Consider the following 16,298-nt stretch of genomic DNA (forward strand, 5'->3'; position numbering starts at 1 on the left):
CCTGGGCCTGGGCAGGCAGCTGAGCCTCTCTGCTTCCCCCCCCCCCCCAGGTGCCCGTGAAGGGCCTGGCCGTCCTTCGGCAGTTCCCCTTTTCTTCAGCCCTGCAGCGGATGACGGTGGTGGCCCAGGAGGCCCCTGGGGACGGCCAGGTCTTCATGAAGGGCGCCCCGGAGATGGTGGCCAGTTTCTGCCAGCCGGAGACAGGTGAGCCCTCAGTTGGCATTGCCCTGCACCACCTCCTGCCCACTGTGCCTGGCTGGGCTGGGCCCTGCAGAGGGGAGGCATAATGGCAGCCTTCCAATAGGGGCTGAGGGGCTGCCCCAAAGAAGAGGGTGGTCATATCGTTCTCCAAAGCCCCCGAGGGCAGGACAAGGAGCAACGGATGGAAACTAATCAAGGGGAGAAGCGACCAGGAACTAAGGAGGAATCTCCTGAAGGACTTCCCGCTCCAGAGGTTGCGGAAGCTCCATCCCTGGAGGCTTTCGAGAAGAGGCTGGGCGGCCATTTCTCCTGAGTGGCTCGGAGTCTCCTGCTTGAGCAGGGGGCTGGACTAGAGGACCTCCAAGGTCCCTTCCAACTCTGCTGGCTGGTTATGCTGAGGCTCTGCTGCAGCCTGGCAGTGGGCAGGAGAAGGAGCTCTGAGCTCTGGAGGAGATGGGTTGGGGGGCTTCCTTGGTGGGACCCCCTGTGAAGGTCCAAAGGGGGAGGGGCGGAGGGTTTAGGGCCTGCTCCTTGTCTTGTCTTGGACACGGGGTCTTCCTCGCGAGGCCAGTTGTTCTTCCCATGGCCTAACTCTCCCCCCTCCCCCAGTGCCCCCCAGCTTTGCCCGGGAACTCCGGGGCTGCACTTCCCAGGGCTTCCGAGTCATTGCCTTGGCACACAAACGCTTGCAGGAAGGAAGACCGGCTGCCTCCATGACCAGGTGAGGGTCTGGGGGCCCCAGCAGACGGGCAGGAGGGAGGGAGGGAGGGGGCCGCCTGCCAAGGAGGCCCAGGGGAGGCTGGAGAGAGGTCGCCCTGCCCTGCCTGGCTTCCCAACCAGGGCTGGCGTGCAGCTCCCCCTTCTTTGGCTGGGGGAGGGAAGCAAGCAGCCCAGAGGAGAGAGGGGGGGTCCCTCCGCAGCCCCCTGAGGTCGAGCGGCCTCCTCTGCACTCTGGTGGCCCTGGGGGAGACAGGGCTGCTCCCAGCCAGGAGGCCGGTGGGGGGGGAGGGGGCTCCCGAGCTCCCCTGGGCAGAAGGACCCTCTCTCTTGTGGCCAGGGAGGAGCTGGAGTCCGGCCTGACCTTCCTGGGGCTGCTGGTCATGGAGAACCGCCTGAAGAGCCAGTCCAGGCCGGTCCTGCAGGAGCTCAGCCAGGCCGGCCTCCGGAGCGTGATGGTCACCGGTGAGTCGGGCTCTTTGGCCAGGCAGCTGGGAGCAGGAGAAGCCCCCGGCTGTGCCACAGGGAGACCGCCCACCCAGCACCCGCCTTCCTCAGCAGGAGCTCCGCCTGTGAGTCAGGGCGGCTGGGGTGGGTCACGTCGGGTCTTCCAACCAGCCGGAAAAACGGACCCCTCAAGCAGGGATGGTTCTGCCAGGGCCCCCTTGCGGCTTTTGTCCTTTATCACCACATATCCCATGCTCCCCTTCCTCCATGACTGCCCGGCGGCCAAGGAAGTTGCGTGGGGGATGTTGCAATGGCCGAGGGAAGGTTTGGGGTAGGAAAAAGTCACTCCGGGGACCGCCAGAGGCCTCCCCTTCTCTGCAAGGAAAGGGGGGGGTGGAGACAGGCCGCCCTCTGACCCCCAAGGGCCCCCCTCACCCTCCTGCCCTGCTTCGCCAGCTGAAGTCGAGGCTCAGAGTGGGGTGTGGGCTCCGGCAGGGGGCTCCCCAGGCTCCAGGCTCAGTTGCAATGCAACCCCTCTCAACTCCCCAGGCGACAACCTTCAGACGGCGATCACCGTGGCCAGGAACGCGGGCATGATCCCCCAGGGCAGCCGGGTGGTTCTGGTGGAAGCGAGGGCCTGGCCAGGGCAGCCCTCGGCCTCTGTCAGCTGGGAAGAGCTGGAGGAGCCCAGCAGTGGCCCAGAGGTGAGCGGCCTGGTGGAGGGGAGGCAGAGGGGCATGGGGGGCTGGGCAACCCCCTCAGAGGCCTCCAGGCCCCCTCGGGATGTGCCCTCTGGGCATCAAAACCAGGACCCAGAGCAAATAGGAACGGCTGACGGACTTCAGGGTCTGCTAGACGGCAGTGCTGGAGGGAGGGAGGGAGCGGGGGAGGGAGGGGAACACAGGGAAAGAGACGCCCTCAGATTCCCACCTGTCAGGAAGGGAATGATGTGTGGATCCATGTCCATAAGGAAAACCTCCTGTCTGGGGGGTCTTCCCCCTCCCTCCAGAGGCCGAGGGTCCTGGCGTGAACAGATGCAACTGAGATCCGGGGAGAAATCCTCCCATGGGCCCTCCTGTGCTTTGCCCCCTCCCCCCACACCCCGTTTCTCCTTTCAGGGGGGCCTTCTGGCACCTGGGGGAGACCCTCCACCCGCCGGGGACCTTGGCTGGCACTTCTGCCTGAGTGGGGGCTCCTACGAGGTCCTCAGCCAGCACTTCGGGCACCTCCTGCCACAGGTGAGCGCAGAGGAGAAGCTGCTCCAGCCCCCTCCTCCCCCCAGGGGTCTCCCGCCCCGCCTCAAGCCTCGGCTGTCTCTCTCCTGCAGCTGCTGCTGAACGGGACGGTCTTTGCCCGGATGTCTCCGGCCCAGAAGGCCCACCTGGTGCAACAGTTCCAGCAGCTTGAGTGAGTGAGGGGCCCCGGGACCCCCGAAAGGCAGTTGGGCAGGGCTGGGCTGGGCTGCCCGGGACTCACGGAGGGGGCTGGGCGCTGCCTTCTCTCTTCCAGCTACTACGTGGGCATGTGTGGAGACGGGGCCAACGACTGTGGGGTGAGTCTTGCAAGGCTGTTGGGCAGGGGGGCAGGAGTCTCCCTGGCCGATGGGCAGGGGCAGAACCAGGGAACGAGGGCTGGCTCTCCCCTGCCACTGCCACGCCCAGGGTGAGGGCCAAGGCAAGGGTGCCGGGCTCCTTCACCAGGCATTGAGGGGCTGCCCAGAAGGGGCTGCTGGGCATCTTCACAAGAACTGGAGAGGCTCCTGGGTGAGGCGGGCACTGAATCCTCTCGGCCGAGCCAGCAGGAATGCCCCACCTCTCTTTGGAAGAGCTCTCCAGTCCAGGCCAGCTTTTCTCTAATGGGGAGGGTCCCTTCCCCCCTTCCCCTTCTCCCGTGGCCCCCTGCCCTCCCTCCCCCACCTCCTGATGGGTCCCAGGGCCTGTGGCCTTCTGCTTGATTTGCCGGAAGGTGCCTGAGCAGAGCCAGGCCAGGAAGCGCCCCTTCAATCCTCCCGCGGAGGGCGCCCAGGCGGCCCGCCAGATGACCCGGCCTGGCTCTGAGTCCGGCTTCTCCCCTTGCAGGCCCTGAAGGAGGCCCACGCTGGGATCTCCCTCTCCCAGCAGGCGGCCTCGGTGGCTTCCCCCTTCACCTCCCAGGTCCCCACCATTGAGTGTGTGCCGGAGCTGATCAGGTGGGCAGGGAAGGAGGGAGGCCAGGGGGGCCCTGGCTGGGGGACCCGCCCCATGCGGGGCCCATGTTCCCAGGGCTCATTGTGGGGGCCTTTGGGCTCACCCAATGGGGAGGGGCAGGTTTTGCAAAGAGGGAAACCTCATGGCTGGAGGGGGGCCTCCTTTGGTGGAATCAGCTCCCTGTGAACCCCCCTCCCTGATTCAGAGGGGGGGGGGCGTCCCCTTTATCCAACGCAGGCTGGGCTTCCTCTCGGGGGTGGGGGGCAATGAAAGTTGGAGGCCTCACTTGCTGCAGGTGGGAAAGGAGCCTCCAGCCAGTGTCTCCCCCCCCCCCCGAACATCCCTGAGCAGCACAGAGGGTCTCTGCAGGGGGGAGGAGGAGCCTGTGGCAGAAAGGGCCACCTCTGCTCCTCCAGGGGGGGGAGGGTTTAGGGTCATCTCTCTAATAGCAATAGCAGTAGACTTATATACCGCTTCAATGCTTCTAATGCTCCCCCCTCCCCCCTCTCCCCCCTCCAGGCACGGAAGGGCAGCCCTGGTCACCTCCTTCTGCATGTTCAAGTACATGGCCCTCTTCAGCCTGGCCAGCTACATCGGGGTCCTCCTGCTCTACTGGGTAGGGGGCCCTTTTCCTCCACTGGGACTGGAGTGGGGAGGGGGCGCTGCAGGGATGGGTCTTCCTGACCAGGGCCAGCCTTGGGAGAGGGCTGCCCTGTGGGTCCCCAGACCTGGGCCAGAGGGCTCTTCTGGCCCCCCCTTCCTTTCCAATGGCCTCTCTCTCCGTGTCTGAGAGGTGGGCCCCCCTCCCAACAGCCTGAGGGGAGGGGGCTTAAGGGGCTGGCAAGGGAAGGTGGCTGGAGAGGCTCAGAGTCTGACCCAGGAAGCTCCTGCGATGAGCCGGCTGGGGGGAAGCCGAAGCCCCCTCCTCTTTCCCTCTCCCTCTGCCAGAAGGCCTGGGGCTGGGGAGGAGAGACCCCCCCCCTCAAGAGCTGCCCTTCTGCTTCTGGCTTTCAGCAACTCAACTCCTTTGGGAATTACCAGTTCCTCTTCCAAGACTTGGCCATCACCACCCTCATCGGGATGACAAGTAAGCTGCCCCCAAGGACCCCAGGGGCGGAGGGGGCCTCCTGGCTGGGAAGCTGGTCGAGGCCTTCCAGGAAGACCAAGGAAGACCCCCACCCACCCTGCACAGAGCTGGGGATGGGCAGGAGGGCTGGGACTGCATGGATGGCCACCTCCGCTCTGCCAGGCAACAGGCCTCAAGGGGGGCCCCACCCACCCTGGGCAAAGCTGGCCTCCTTCAAGGGAGACCCTCCAGCCCTGCCCCCTTCCGACTGCCAGGGTGCTCCCGTGCCACGAGAAGGGCTGGCACCCTTCGCCTCCTATGGGAACGGATGCCCTCCCTGCCAAGAGGGAGGCCTGAAGCGCCAGGCTTCCCTCAGGCTCCGTCTGCCACCAGCCGCCTTCCCAAAGCCCTGGGTGGGGCTCCGTGTGGGGCTGCCCCATCTAGCCCCCCCACCCCCGGTGCCCTCTCTTGCAGTGAGCCTGAACGGGCCCCACCGCAGCCTGGCACCCTACCGCCCCCCCACGCAGCTGATCGCCCCTCCGCTGCTGCTCTCCGTGGTGCTGAACCTGCTCCTCAGCCTGGCGGTGCAGCTGAGCGGGTTCCTCCTGGTGCAGCAGCAGCTCTGGTACTCGGCCAGCGACATCCACAGGTAGGCGCCCCCCCCTCCGGCCCCAGAGCGTGGAGACCCCCTCCTGCCCCCATGGAGCGAGGGGAGCCCAGGATTGCTGGAGCAGAGGCTGCGCTGGCTAAGATGGTGGCCTCTTTTGAAGCACAAGGGACCCCCTGCTCCCCACTGATTTCAGTTTGTATCCCCCCCCACCTGCCCCCCCCCGGCCTCACTCCCCAGAGGGGCCCTGGGCAGCCTTCAAAGGCCTAAAAGCATAAATGCATTAAGCTCAACGGCCAAGGGGAAGGGCCGAGAATGCCTTTCTAGGGATCGATTGGACTTGGACGGTGTAACGTCTCCTGCCTTGAGCAGAGGGCTGGACTAGGTGGCCTCCCAGCTCCCTTCCAGTCCTAGGATTCTGTCTCCTAACGTAAACTAATACATAAAGGCACAATAAACAATTGGGGTCCCCCCCTCCCCGCTTCCTTCCAGCGCCTGCTCCCCTGGGAACGCCACTCACGCCCCCCAAGCCCCCCTGCCCCGGCAGGGCTTCCAGAGCTACGAGAACACCAGCGTCTGGCTCCTCTGCACCCTCCACTGCCTGACGGTGGCCGTGGTCTTCTCCAAGGGGAGGCCCTTCCGGGAGCCCCTCCACAGAAACTGTAAGCGGCCCCAGGGACGGAGGGAGGGAGGGGGGGGAGGGAGGGAGGGAGGGGGAGGGAGGGGCTGAGGGACCATAGGACCCCACTGGATATTAGCTGGGCTTTGCCACTTTTTTGCCCCTCCAGATGTCTTTGTGGCAGTCCTGATGGCGCAGCTGGCGGCCTGCCTCTTCTTCCTATTTGCCAACATCGAGGGACTCTATGCCCAGATGGACGTAAGCAGGGCTGGGGGCTGGGGGGGGGCGGGGGAGGCCTGGCCACAGGAGCCTGGAGGGGGCCCATCTCAGAGACCCACTTCTCAGCCTGGCCAAGGTGGGCCTGGCCTTGTGCTGAACCCCAGGGCAGGACGTCTGGGGAGCCCCTTCTGGCAGAAGGTTCAGCCGAAGGCCTGGAAGGGGGGGGGATCCTCTGGTGCCCCCTCCAGACGGAGCTGCAGGGTGGATGTGGAGGCTCACAGCAACTGTGGCTCAGCTTTCATCCGCAATGGGAAAAAGTCTTGGGAGTTGGTCCAGCCCATTGGGGGGGGCTCCAGGTTGGGAGAGACGGACCCCCCCCCAAGAAGGCTGGGCTGCCCCATTGCAGGGGGGTGGAGGGTGGGAGCAGAGCCTGGTCAGTCTTTAGCCAGGCCTGAAGGGTGGGTGGGTGGGTGGGAGCAAGATGCAGCCCCCCCATTTCTCCCCCCTCTGACCCCTGCCCTCTCTCCCACCCACAGCTGGTCTGCACCCCCACCCTCTGGAGGGTCTGGCTGCTGGGGCTCCTGCTGGTCGCCTTCATCGCCTCCCTCGCTGTGGAGGTGAGTGGGGTCCTGCTCTGCCCCCCAAACCAGCCGGAAACTCCCCCCTCAGGCTGACTGGCAGCAATGCAGAGTCCCAGGGCCCCCGGAAACAGGGAGACGGATGGCCAGACTTCGCCCAGCACGGCCTCCCCAGGGTCACATGACCCAGATTCAGAAGCTGGGCAACTGGCATGAACCTATGACGGTTGCAGAGTCACGTGATCCCCTTTTGTGACTTCCAGACAGGCCAAATCCACGGGGAAGCCAGATTCACTTAGCAACCTTGCTACTGATTTAACAACTGCAGTGATTCACTTAACAACTGCAGCAGTGGTGGGATTCAGCCTTTGTTACTACGGGTCCTGTGGGCGTGGCTTGGTGGGCGTGGCAGGGGAAGGATACTGCAAAATCCCCATTCCCTGCCCGTCAGTTGGGACTCCTCGGGGGGCAGAGAAGAGATGGGGGCGGGGCCAGCCAGGGGGGGTATTTACCAATTCTCCAAACTACTCAAAATTTCCACTACCGGATCTCCAGAACTGGTCAGAACTGGCTGAATCCCCCTCTGAACCATAGCAAGAAAAGTTGCAAAAAGGGGCGTGACTCACTTAGCAACTGGTTTGGATAGCAGTGGAGATGTTGGGCTTATAAGTCAAGGACTAGCCTTCCTGCAGTTCCTCTCCTAAGGCCCCCCCCCAGACCCTCCTGTCCCACAGGCCTGGCCACCCGTCAGGGGCAGCCTTGGCTTCTGGCCGCCTGCTCTGCCTCCAGGCCTGCCAAGCCAGAGGGGTGGTGTGGGGGGAGGGAGACTTTGCCCCCTGACTCTGCCCCCTCCCTGACCTCCCCCTCCCCCCTCCAGGAGTGGCTGATAGAGAACCGGGCGCTCTGGCGGTGGCTGAAGAGGGCCGTGGGCTACCAGTCCAGCAGCCGCTACAAGCAGCTCCAGCGGACCCTGCGGCAGGACCCTGCGTGGCCCCCCAGCAACAGGACGGACTTCTCGGGCTGCACGGCTGTCCCCCTCGAAGGGCCGGGCCCCACCTACACCAATCCGGCCTTTGTGAGCCACGAGCAGCCCTGCCACAACTGCTGAGGAAGGGTCTCTGCTGGCAGCCCTGGACCCTCTCCCGCACCTGCCCTGTGGGTCTTGGGGGCAGCAGAGGGCAGCCGGGAGATGCCTATGGGGGGGGGTCAGCAGTGGGAGGCAGGGAAGCCCAGTGGGAGCCTGGAAAGGGCTGGGGGGGCAGTGAATCCACCTGCCCTGTTGGAGGGATGGTGCCAAAGGAGAGGGGAGGAGATGTAGGGAGGGTCCCCTCGGGGTCTTCCCTCTTAAGGCACAAGGAAGCTCCCCTTCCTGGAGGGCGGTGTGGGTGGGCTTGCTCCAGAAGCTTCCACTGGGCAGCCCTGGGCCAAAGGAGCTCCCTTTCTCCCCAAAGCTAGTAGGGGTTGCAGATGCTCCAGGTGCCCCCAGGACAACCTTCCTCGCCCTCCAGATCCCTGAGGCTGCCAGGGGGTCAAGTGTGGGCAGCTCCTCCTCCAGCCCCTCCCTCCTTGGGTCTTCCTGCTTCCTTCCCCATCCTTAAGGGCCTTAAGGGCTTCTGTCTCCTCCTGATGGTTCACTGCAAGCGTTTCTCCTGCCAGAAAGCCCCCCTTCCCCTATTGGGGGGGGGCTCCTGGGGCCTCTCTGGGGCCACCAGCTCTCAGGGGAAGTGACTACTGCAACGTGCTCTACATGGGGCAGCCCTTGAAGAGCATTTGGAGACTTCAGCTTGTCCAGAATGCAGCCGCGCGAGTGATTGTGGGTGCACCTCGGTTCACCCACGTAACACCTATCCACTGGCTGCCTATTGGTCTCCGGATACGCTTCAAGGCGCTAGTCGTCACTTATAAAGCCCTTCATGGTATTGGACCTGGGTACTTGAGAGACCGCCTGCTGCCAATTACCTCCACTAGACCGATCAGATCCCACAGATTAGGCCTCCTCCGAATTCCATCCGCCGGCCAATGCCGACTGGCGACTACCCGGAGGAGGGCCTTCTCTGTGGCTGCTCCGACCCTCTGGAACGAACTCCCCGTGGAGATTCGAACCCTCACCACCCTCCAGGCCTTCCGCAAAGCCCTTAAAACCTGGCTGTTCCGACAGGCCTGGGGCTAAAGAGCTGTTGCCCCCGTCTCGAATGGTATGACTGTTGGGTGTTTTAAATTATGCATTGTTATGCTTTGTTTTTTAATTTTTTGTCTGTATCCCCCTTCCCTGGTTTGAGTTTTGAGCCGCCCTGAGTCCCCTTCGGGGGAAAAGGGCAGCATATAAATATAATAAACAAATATAATAATAAACAAAGTTCTGGATGGCCACTTCTGTGCCAGCAGGGGTCAGTCTTTACCTGTGTTCTGGGGACCTCTGGTGGTTCCCTTGGGCATTGCAGGGGCTGAAATCTGGAAATGGCTGCTACTATTTTATTTCAACTGATTTTTGTTCAATATTGGGGTCCAACGGGGGCCTGCGTTGATGATGATGATGACGACGACATGGTGGTCTGCTTAAAAGAGCAGCTCAAGGGCTGCCATCTTGGCCCTTGGGCAGAAATTCATCTTCCGTTTACATTTTCTGTTCCGAGAACATCCTAGAAAAAGGCTTTAATTAAATGCAGCTGAGACGCTTGCCGTCCCTGTACATATTTTCCCCGTGATCCCATTGGAAGTTGGCGCCTTTGCACAGGCTCTTTGGGGCCCTGGGAGAAGGCCGGGGAGGAGCCAGCCCCCCTGGGTGGGGGATTAGGCCTCTTTCGTCCAGGACCACCTTGGCTCTAGCAACTGTCCACTCTCTGGCTCTGGCAGAGGAACCTGCTGAGGCCACGTTGGGCCACGTTAGTGGAGGCCATGCCACAACTGCCCAATGGCCGTTTTCCAAAGGGAGGGGCAGGAGGACGCTTGGAGAAGGGGAGGAGGGCTTGATGGGGGGGGGGGGGAGGCCCCTCTGTCCCAACCCCCGGAGGGAGAGTCTGCCCATTGTGGGAAGAAGCGGGTGAAGGGTGGCGAGGTCTCTGTCCACACAGATGCCATCCCAGCCTGGGTGACTCAGGGTTAACTACCAGGATCCTGTTCTGGGTTGAGTAAGTTGGGGCTGCTCCTTACTGGTGTGACGTGATCAACTTTACTGTATGGGATCAACTCAACCCCTGTGACTCCAGGATGAATAAACCTCAGGGAGAAACCTCACTTAACCCCCTGGGGAATTGTGGAAGTTGAAGTCCACCAGTCTTGGGCTTTCGATGTCCTTCAGCTGTGACCTGGTTCAGGGAAGCTCAGCCAATAAGCACCCCCTCTCTCTCTGACACACCAGTGGGGGGTTTCTGCCGGTTCGCACCAGCTCGGGAGAACCGGTTGGTGAAATTTACCGATCCGGTGAGAGGAGGTTCGACCGGTGGACCCGGAAGTAACTTCCGGAACGCCTGCCCCAGCCCTGTCACTCGCTCGCTCGCTCCTGCCCGTCTGGAAGCTTCTCCATCGCTCACTGGATTCCCCTCTGTCTTTCAGCCTCCGATCTCCCAAAGTTCTTTCCCCAGCATGTGATAGCTTTCTCCTGGATTCCTCTCTGTCCTGCCTTCTCTGATCTCCCTAATTTCGGCCCTTAATCCTCCAGTTGTCTATTTTGGGGAGGTTTTCCCCTCTCTCCCCCCCCCTTTCATAGGAGTCCCAAAAACTTTTGCCACATGGCTTGAAGGGGTGGTAGTCATGTGACTGAGTGTGCATGAGTGATGTCAAGCTGGCCATACCCACCCAGTCAGATAACTGCCAAGCCACACCCACAAAATAGGCCACACCCACAGAATAGGTTCTAAAACCATTGAAACCCACCACTGACACACACACACACAGTTGCCACAGTTATTGAATCGCTGTAGTTGATAAGTTAGTAACCCGGGTTGTTAAGTGAATCTGGCTTCTCAGAAGGTCACAAAAGGGGACCACATGACCCCTGGGACACTGTGACTGTCATAAATACGAGTCAGTTGCCAAGCATTTGAATTTTGATCATGTGATCATTGGGGGAGGCCACAATGCTTGCAAGTGTGGAAAATGGTAGTAAGTCCCTTTTTTTAGTTTGAATGGTCACTAAATGAACTGTTGTAAGTCGAGGACTGCCTGTACTATGAAAGAAGACACGTTCATAACAAGCCAAGCGACTGAAGCCTGCAAAGGGCCCCATGGAGAAGCCTTTGCAATCAACAACCAGGGAAAAGGACCGTATGATACAGAACAGAAATGGAATAGAACGGGATGAGGAGTAGGATTGGACCCTGGAGGTCCTCTAGTCCAGCCCCTTGCTCAAGCAGGAGAACCTGTGCCGTTTCAGGCCAGTGACTGTCCAGTCTCTTTTTAAAAACTCCCAGTGTTGGGGCACACAGGACTTCTGGTGGCAAGGAGTTCCACCGCTTTAAGGAAGCTTCTCCGTAATTCCAGGTTGCTTCTCTCCTTGATCAGTTTCCATCCGTTGTTTCTCCTCCGGCAGCATCTCAGGTGCTCTGGAGAATAATCTGACCCCTCCCCCCTCTATCTACACGCCTGCCCAGGTAGCCAAAGCAGAGGGAAGCTGAAGCCGCCACCAAGGAGGGGCAGGAGAGGACATCCAGGCCCTGCGCAGCCCCACTGGCCAGGTTTTTTAAAAGGGGGGGGGGCGGAGAAATAAAAGAGCCTGGGCTATTCATTCGTTTATCAGACGCATCTCTTGCGCCCCACCATCAGGCAGCTTACAGAGAATTCAAAAAGAGAATTCTAAAAATACCCCCACATGTCACAACAATAGCAATAAAACTCCACCAAGAAACAAACAGTGAATGGAGAATAAAAGCTGGAGACATCGCATGAAAGGAGGCCCTCTGGGAAAAAAAGCTTTCAAAACTTTGGCCAGGCTCTCCTTCATGGTGTGTGTGTGTCTGTGTGTGTCTTCGTGCGCTAACAGAAAAGCAGTGCCTGCCCACTTCACGCACCCCAAGTGTCCCCAGCTGTTTCTCCCTGCCCACCTGATCAGCCAGGCTGGTTCTGCAGGGATTTGGGCACCAAACCAGTTTTACAGCTCAAACTCCACGTCTTAAGTTCCTGGCTCTGCCACCCGGGGCTCCTTGCTCCAATGGCCGGGAGCCCACAGAATGCCTGACGGGGGGGGGCAGTTTCTGCCCGGAGGACTCTCAGGCTGGACACTGGGGGTCCCGGCTGTCTCTGCCAGGCCCTCTGTAGGTGGAGGGGGGCTCAGAGAGGGGAGCTAGGCATGAAGCAGCCAGCAGAGACCCCAGACCATAATATGGCAGCCTCCCCTTCAGAAGCCCCACCTGGGACTCTGAGCTGGAGGAAAAGGGGAGCACAGGTGCTTCAGGCCAGGCGCTTCCTCTGAGGTCCCAACCCTCGTGACGAAGAGGCCCCCTTTCTTCCCCCCTGGGGGCCACACAGCCCCACATCTGCCGGGGCTCCTGCGGGAGGGACCTCCTGGCAGAAAGGTCTCCAGAGAATCTCCATCCTCCAGGCCACAGTCGGCCCAAAGGTGCTTCTTCCAAAAGGCAACTGGAATTTCTCCATATTTTTCCTTGAAAACGTTTCACTTCTCACCCAAGACGCTTCTCCAGTTCCTCAGAACCGAAGGGCTCCCAGGAAGGAGACGAAGAAAGTCCAGCTGCCTTTGGAGAAGCCCATCATGGCAGCAAGGTGGTTCCCCCGGTTGGTCAACAGCAGCCGCTTTCTGGGAGGGGGGCAGTTTCCTCCACACCCACCCAACAACGCGCGACTTTTGCAACCCTCTTGGCAACTCCCGGCCGAGGCAGCCAGAGAGCCGGGCAGAGGGGGATTCCCAGGCCGAGGCTGCTCTTCAGCTCTGCAACTCCGATGCGGGAGGGGTTGGCGGCAGCCGTTGCTCATTCCTCACCCGCAGGCCTCGCCCTGCCCTTCCTAGCCGGGAAGCTCCCCCTCCCCTCTCTGACTCACTCCGGGAAATCTCCCCGGGCGGCACTGGCAGAAGAACCTGCTGAGGCCACGTTGTGCCACCTTAGCTGGAGGGCGAAGGTGGCAAGTAGCAATAGCAATAGCAGTTAGACTTATATGCCGCTTCCTAGGGCTTTCAGCCCTCTCTAAGCGGTTTACAGAGTCAGCATATCGCCCCCAACAACAATCCGGGTCCTCATTTCACCCACCTCGGAAGGATGGAAGGCTGAGTCAACCTTGAGCCGGTGAGATTAGAACCGCTGAACTGCAGATAACAGTCAGCTGAAGTGGCCTGCAGTGCTGCACCCTAACCACTGCGCCACCTCGGCTCTTCTAATTCTCCCCAGAATTAGTCCCCAGGCGCAGCCTTTAGGGGATGGATGCCAGCCGAAAGGAAGGCCTACTCTCCACTTCTTCTCCAGAAGGCAGGAGAAGAGACGCCTCGGATGGGCAGGGAAGCCACCTGGCACTAAGGAGACATTTCCTGACCGTGAGGACAATCAACCCATCGTCCTCAGAGGCTGTGGATGCTCCACCATCAGAAGAAGAGACTGGACAGGCAAAAGCTCTAAAGTCCCCTGCGTGAGCAAAGGGTTGGACTAGAAGACCTCCAAGGCCCCTCCCAAGTCTGCTTTCCTGTCACTGTTTACTTCTGGAGGGGGATTCCACCCCGAGTGGCCCTGGCCCATGCAGGACGATGCTTGGAGAAGGGGAGGAGGGCTTGATGGGGGGGAGGCCCCTCTGTCCCCAACCCCCGGAGGGAGAGTCTGCCCATTGTGGGAAGAAGCAGGAAGGGGTGAAGGGTGGCAAGGTCTCTGTCCACACAGATGCCATCCCAGCCTGGGTGACTCAGGGTTGACTACCAGGATCCTGTTCTGGGTTGAGTAAGTTGGGGCTGCTCCTTACTGGTGTGACGTGATCAACTTTACTGTATGGGATCAACTCAACCCCTGTGACTCCAGGATGAATAAACCTCAGGGAGAAACCTCACTTAACCCCCTGGGGAACTGTGGAAGTTGAAGTCCACCAGTCTTGGGCTTTCGACGTCCTTCAGCTGTGACCTGGTTCAGGGAAGCTCAGCCAATAAGCCCCCCCCATTTCCCTCTCCCTCTCCCTCCCTCCCTCCCTCCCTCCCTCTCTCAGAATAGAAAAGAGAAGACAATAGAGAACAGAACAGAAAATAGATTAGAGAATTAGAATAGAACAGAACAGAATAACAGAATAAAATTAGAATAGAATTAGAACAGAACATAACAGAATAATAGAACAGGATAGGATAGGATAGAATAGAGAACAGAACAGAACAGAGCTGGAAGGAACCTTGGAGGTCTTCTAGTCCACCCCCTGCTCAAGCAGAAGAGTCTATACTATTTCAGATAAGTGACTGTCCAGTCTCTTTTTAAAAACCTCCAGCGATGAAGCACCCACAACATCTGGTGGCCAGCTGTTCCACTGGTTATTGTCTTCACTGTCAGGAAGTTCCTCCTCAATTCCAGGTTGCTTCTGTCCTTGATTAGTTTCCATCCATTGTTTCTTGTCCTGCCTTCTGGTGCTTTGGAGAATAGGTGGAGCCCCTCCTCTTCTTTGTGGCAGCCCCTCAAACACTGGAAGATATCATGTCCCCCCCTGGTCCTTCTTTTCTCTAGAGTGGCCGGACCCAAATCCTGCAGCCGTTCTTCCTCTGTTTTTGTCTCCAGGCCTCTAATCACCTTCGTTCCTCTTCTCTGAAGTTTTTCCAAAGTTCTCCTCCTCAAATCTTCCCTTGGACTTTTTAACTGGGGGAGGGGGTGGGGGGGTGGAGGAAGATTATCCATTTGTATCCAAGCCCAGGGCCCCTCCTGAGAGGAGCTGCCGGATGGCCTCTCCCTCCTGCCCAGGCGTTATGGGCATGGAAGTCCATGCACAGGTGCAACGGAGCTCCGAGTGGCAGATTGGCAAATGCATCAACTCGCTGAAACTTAGGACATTCCCTCATGTGACTCAGGTCTGCCCCCACCCACCCACCCTCACACAAACACAGACACACACAGACACATGCGCACACACACACACACACACACACACACGCACGGGCTTATCTGGAGGCTGGCCGATCGGAACAGGTTTTCTCAGCTCAGGTGATTGCAAAAAACAGAAAAGTGCATTCCACAACCCCGGGATCAACATTATGCGCTAGGAGGTGATCCTGTCCGGAGATCAAATTTTGGCAACTGAAGTGACGATCGGCTTTCCTCCATCCGAGGAAGGGAGGCCGGCCGGCTTCTCTGGGGAGGAAACTTCTGATGGACTCCCACCATGCCCTGCTCAACCAGGGGGAGGACGATGAGATGGTAAGGGCAGCCCCCCCTCCCCACAGTGGCTCCCTGGCTTCCACTAGCCTGATGTTGCCCCCCCTCCCACAGCCCCCCAGCTCCCCTGGGGAAAAGGACCCCAAGGTCAGGGGCCGTTGGTTAGGGATGCTCGGGCGCCCCATTGACCCACCCACCCCTTGTAGTAGGAAGGCTGGCAGGTGCTCTTTGCCAGGGGTTGGGTGGGCATGGCGATGGGAAGGGACGGGAGAGGTTGGCATCGTCCAGGTCTGGCCTCCTTCCCAAGCAAAGGCCCCTCCCCGCTTCCAGGCCTCTTCCCTTCATTTCGCTGGTTCAGGCTGCTCATCCTTTGGGTAAATCCTTCAAAAATCCCCCCCCCCAAACCCCACGCTGCCTTTCAGCTGCGTCCAGGCTCTCTTCGGTTCTTGTAAACCCCTCCCTGCCCCACTGCAGCTGCCGAAAGCAACTTGCGGAGGGGGGGGGAATCTTGGGGTGATCCATGCCTCTGTGCCCATGGGGGGGGAGGATGGTGGCTTTTCTGGAGATGGACCTTGTGGGTCTCCCCAGGACGAGTTCTGCCTCTCTCCTTCTGGATCAGGGGCTCATCTGGAAGGGGATGGTTATTCTGGAGCCTGCAGGCAACACCCAGACTGGCAGGGGATGCAGTGCAAGAGACGCTCGGCAGCTCAGGGGGGAACTGGGGGGGGCCTCCAGGGCTGTTTTCCTGCAGACGTTTCCTGACCCAACGAGGGAACCTCATCAGGCCTGGAAGGGAGTGAGATTTGCACAGAGGAAGAGGAGGAGGAGGAGGACTGTGGGCTCCTTGATGCTCTCTGAGCCTGGAGGGTTTTCTGGAAGACGTTTCATGACGTAACTAGGGAACATCATCAGTGCTAGAAAGAGGAGGGGTTTACAGGGGGGGTTGGACTAGATGACCTACAAGGTTCCCTTCCAACTCTGTTGATCTGCATCTTCTCATTTGCTCAGCAACCCTCCAAAGTCACAGAGGCACTGAAAAAGACGACCTACAACACCCCAGTTTTCGCCCCTGTGATTATTGCATTTTCACGGGATGGAAGTGTGGGTGCTAGGCAACGGCTGCGTACTTACGACGGCTGCTGCTTCCGGGGGTCCCTGCGTCCCTGGCCTTTTGCAACCTTCCCAGGCAGCCCCCGAGAAGCAAAGTCAGTGGGGGGAGCTGGACCCACGCAATGACCTTGGGGTGCACTTAGCAAAATCAGATGCGACTCACTTAATGACTGCCTTGCTTAGCAACAGAAATCCTGATCCCAGTTGTGGTCATAGGTTGAGGATGAACTGTGCAGACAGTTATTTGCCCCATCAGGGTTGGTGGGGGGCTT

General features: G+C 60.0%; 2 protein-coding genes across 2 annotated transcripts in view; both read left to right on the forward strand.

Annotated features, from left to right (window-relative positions):
- LOC106548587 (putative cation-transporting ATPase 13A5) overlaps positions 1-16,298 on the forward strand; it is a 74,726-nt gene that overhangs the window by 23,930 nt on the left and 34,498 nt on the right. The window lies entirely within an intron of this gene.
- On the forward strand, positions 71-7,778 carry LOC148043405 (putative cation-transporting ATPase 13A4). The gene is made up of 15 exons (XM_087724997.1): positions 71-204; positions 811-922; positions 1,259-1,383; positions 1,915-2,069; positions 2,484-2,603; positions 2,693-2,772; positions 2,875-2,917; positions 3,444-3,553; positions 4,071-4,167; positions 4,566-4,638; positions 5,092-5,266; positions 5,717-5,886; positions 6,013-6,101; positions 6,599-6,679; positions 7,518-7,778. The coding sequence occupies exons 1-15, from the start codon at positions 111-113 to the stop codon at positions 7,746-7,748; spliced, it is 1,755 nt and encodes a 584-aa protein (XP_087581123.1). The 5' UTR covers positions 71-110; the 3' UTR covers positions 7,749-7,778.

The sequence above is a fragment of the Thamnophis sirtalis genome, unplaced genomic scaffold (genome assembly GCF_051295495.1).
Source record: "Thamnophis sirtalis isolate CommonGarterSnake01/CBP01778 unplaced genomic scaffold, rThaSir2_p1.2 scaffold_11, whole genome shotgun sequence".
NCBI lineage: Eukaryota > Metazoa > Chordata > Lepidosauria > Squamata > Natricidae > Thamnophis > Thamnophis sirtalis.

Bases quoted from the DNA above. Each gene is read 5' to 3' on its own strand.
- LOC148043405 (XM_087724997.1), top strand. From the start codon at position 111: ATGACGGTGGTGGCCCAGGAGGCCCCTGGGGACGGCCAGGTCTTCATG. The intron at 1,384-1,914 runs GTGAGTCGGGCT...TCAACTCCCCAG, and splicing joins CCGGAGCGTGATGGTCACCG to GCGACAACCTTCAGACGGCG. The intron at 3,554-4,070 runs GTGGGCAGGGAA...TCCCCCCTCCAG, and splicing joins TGTGTGCCGGAGCTGATCAG to GCACGGAAGGGCAGCCCTGG.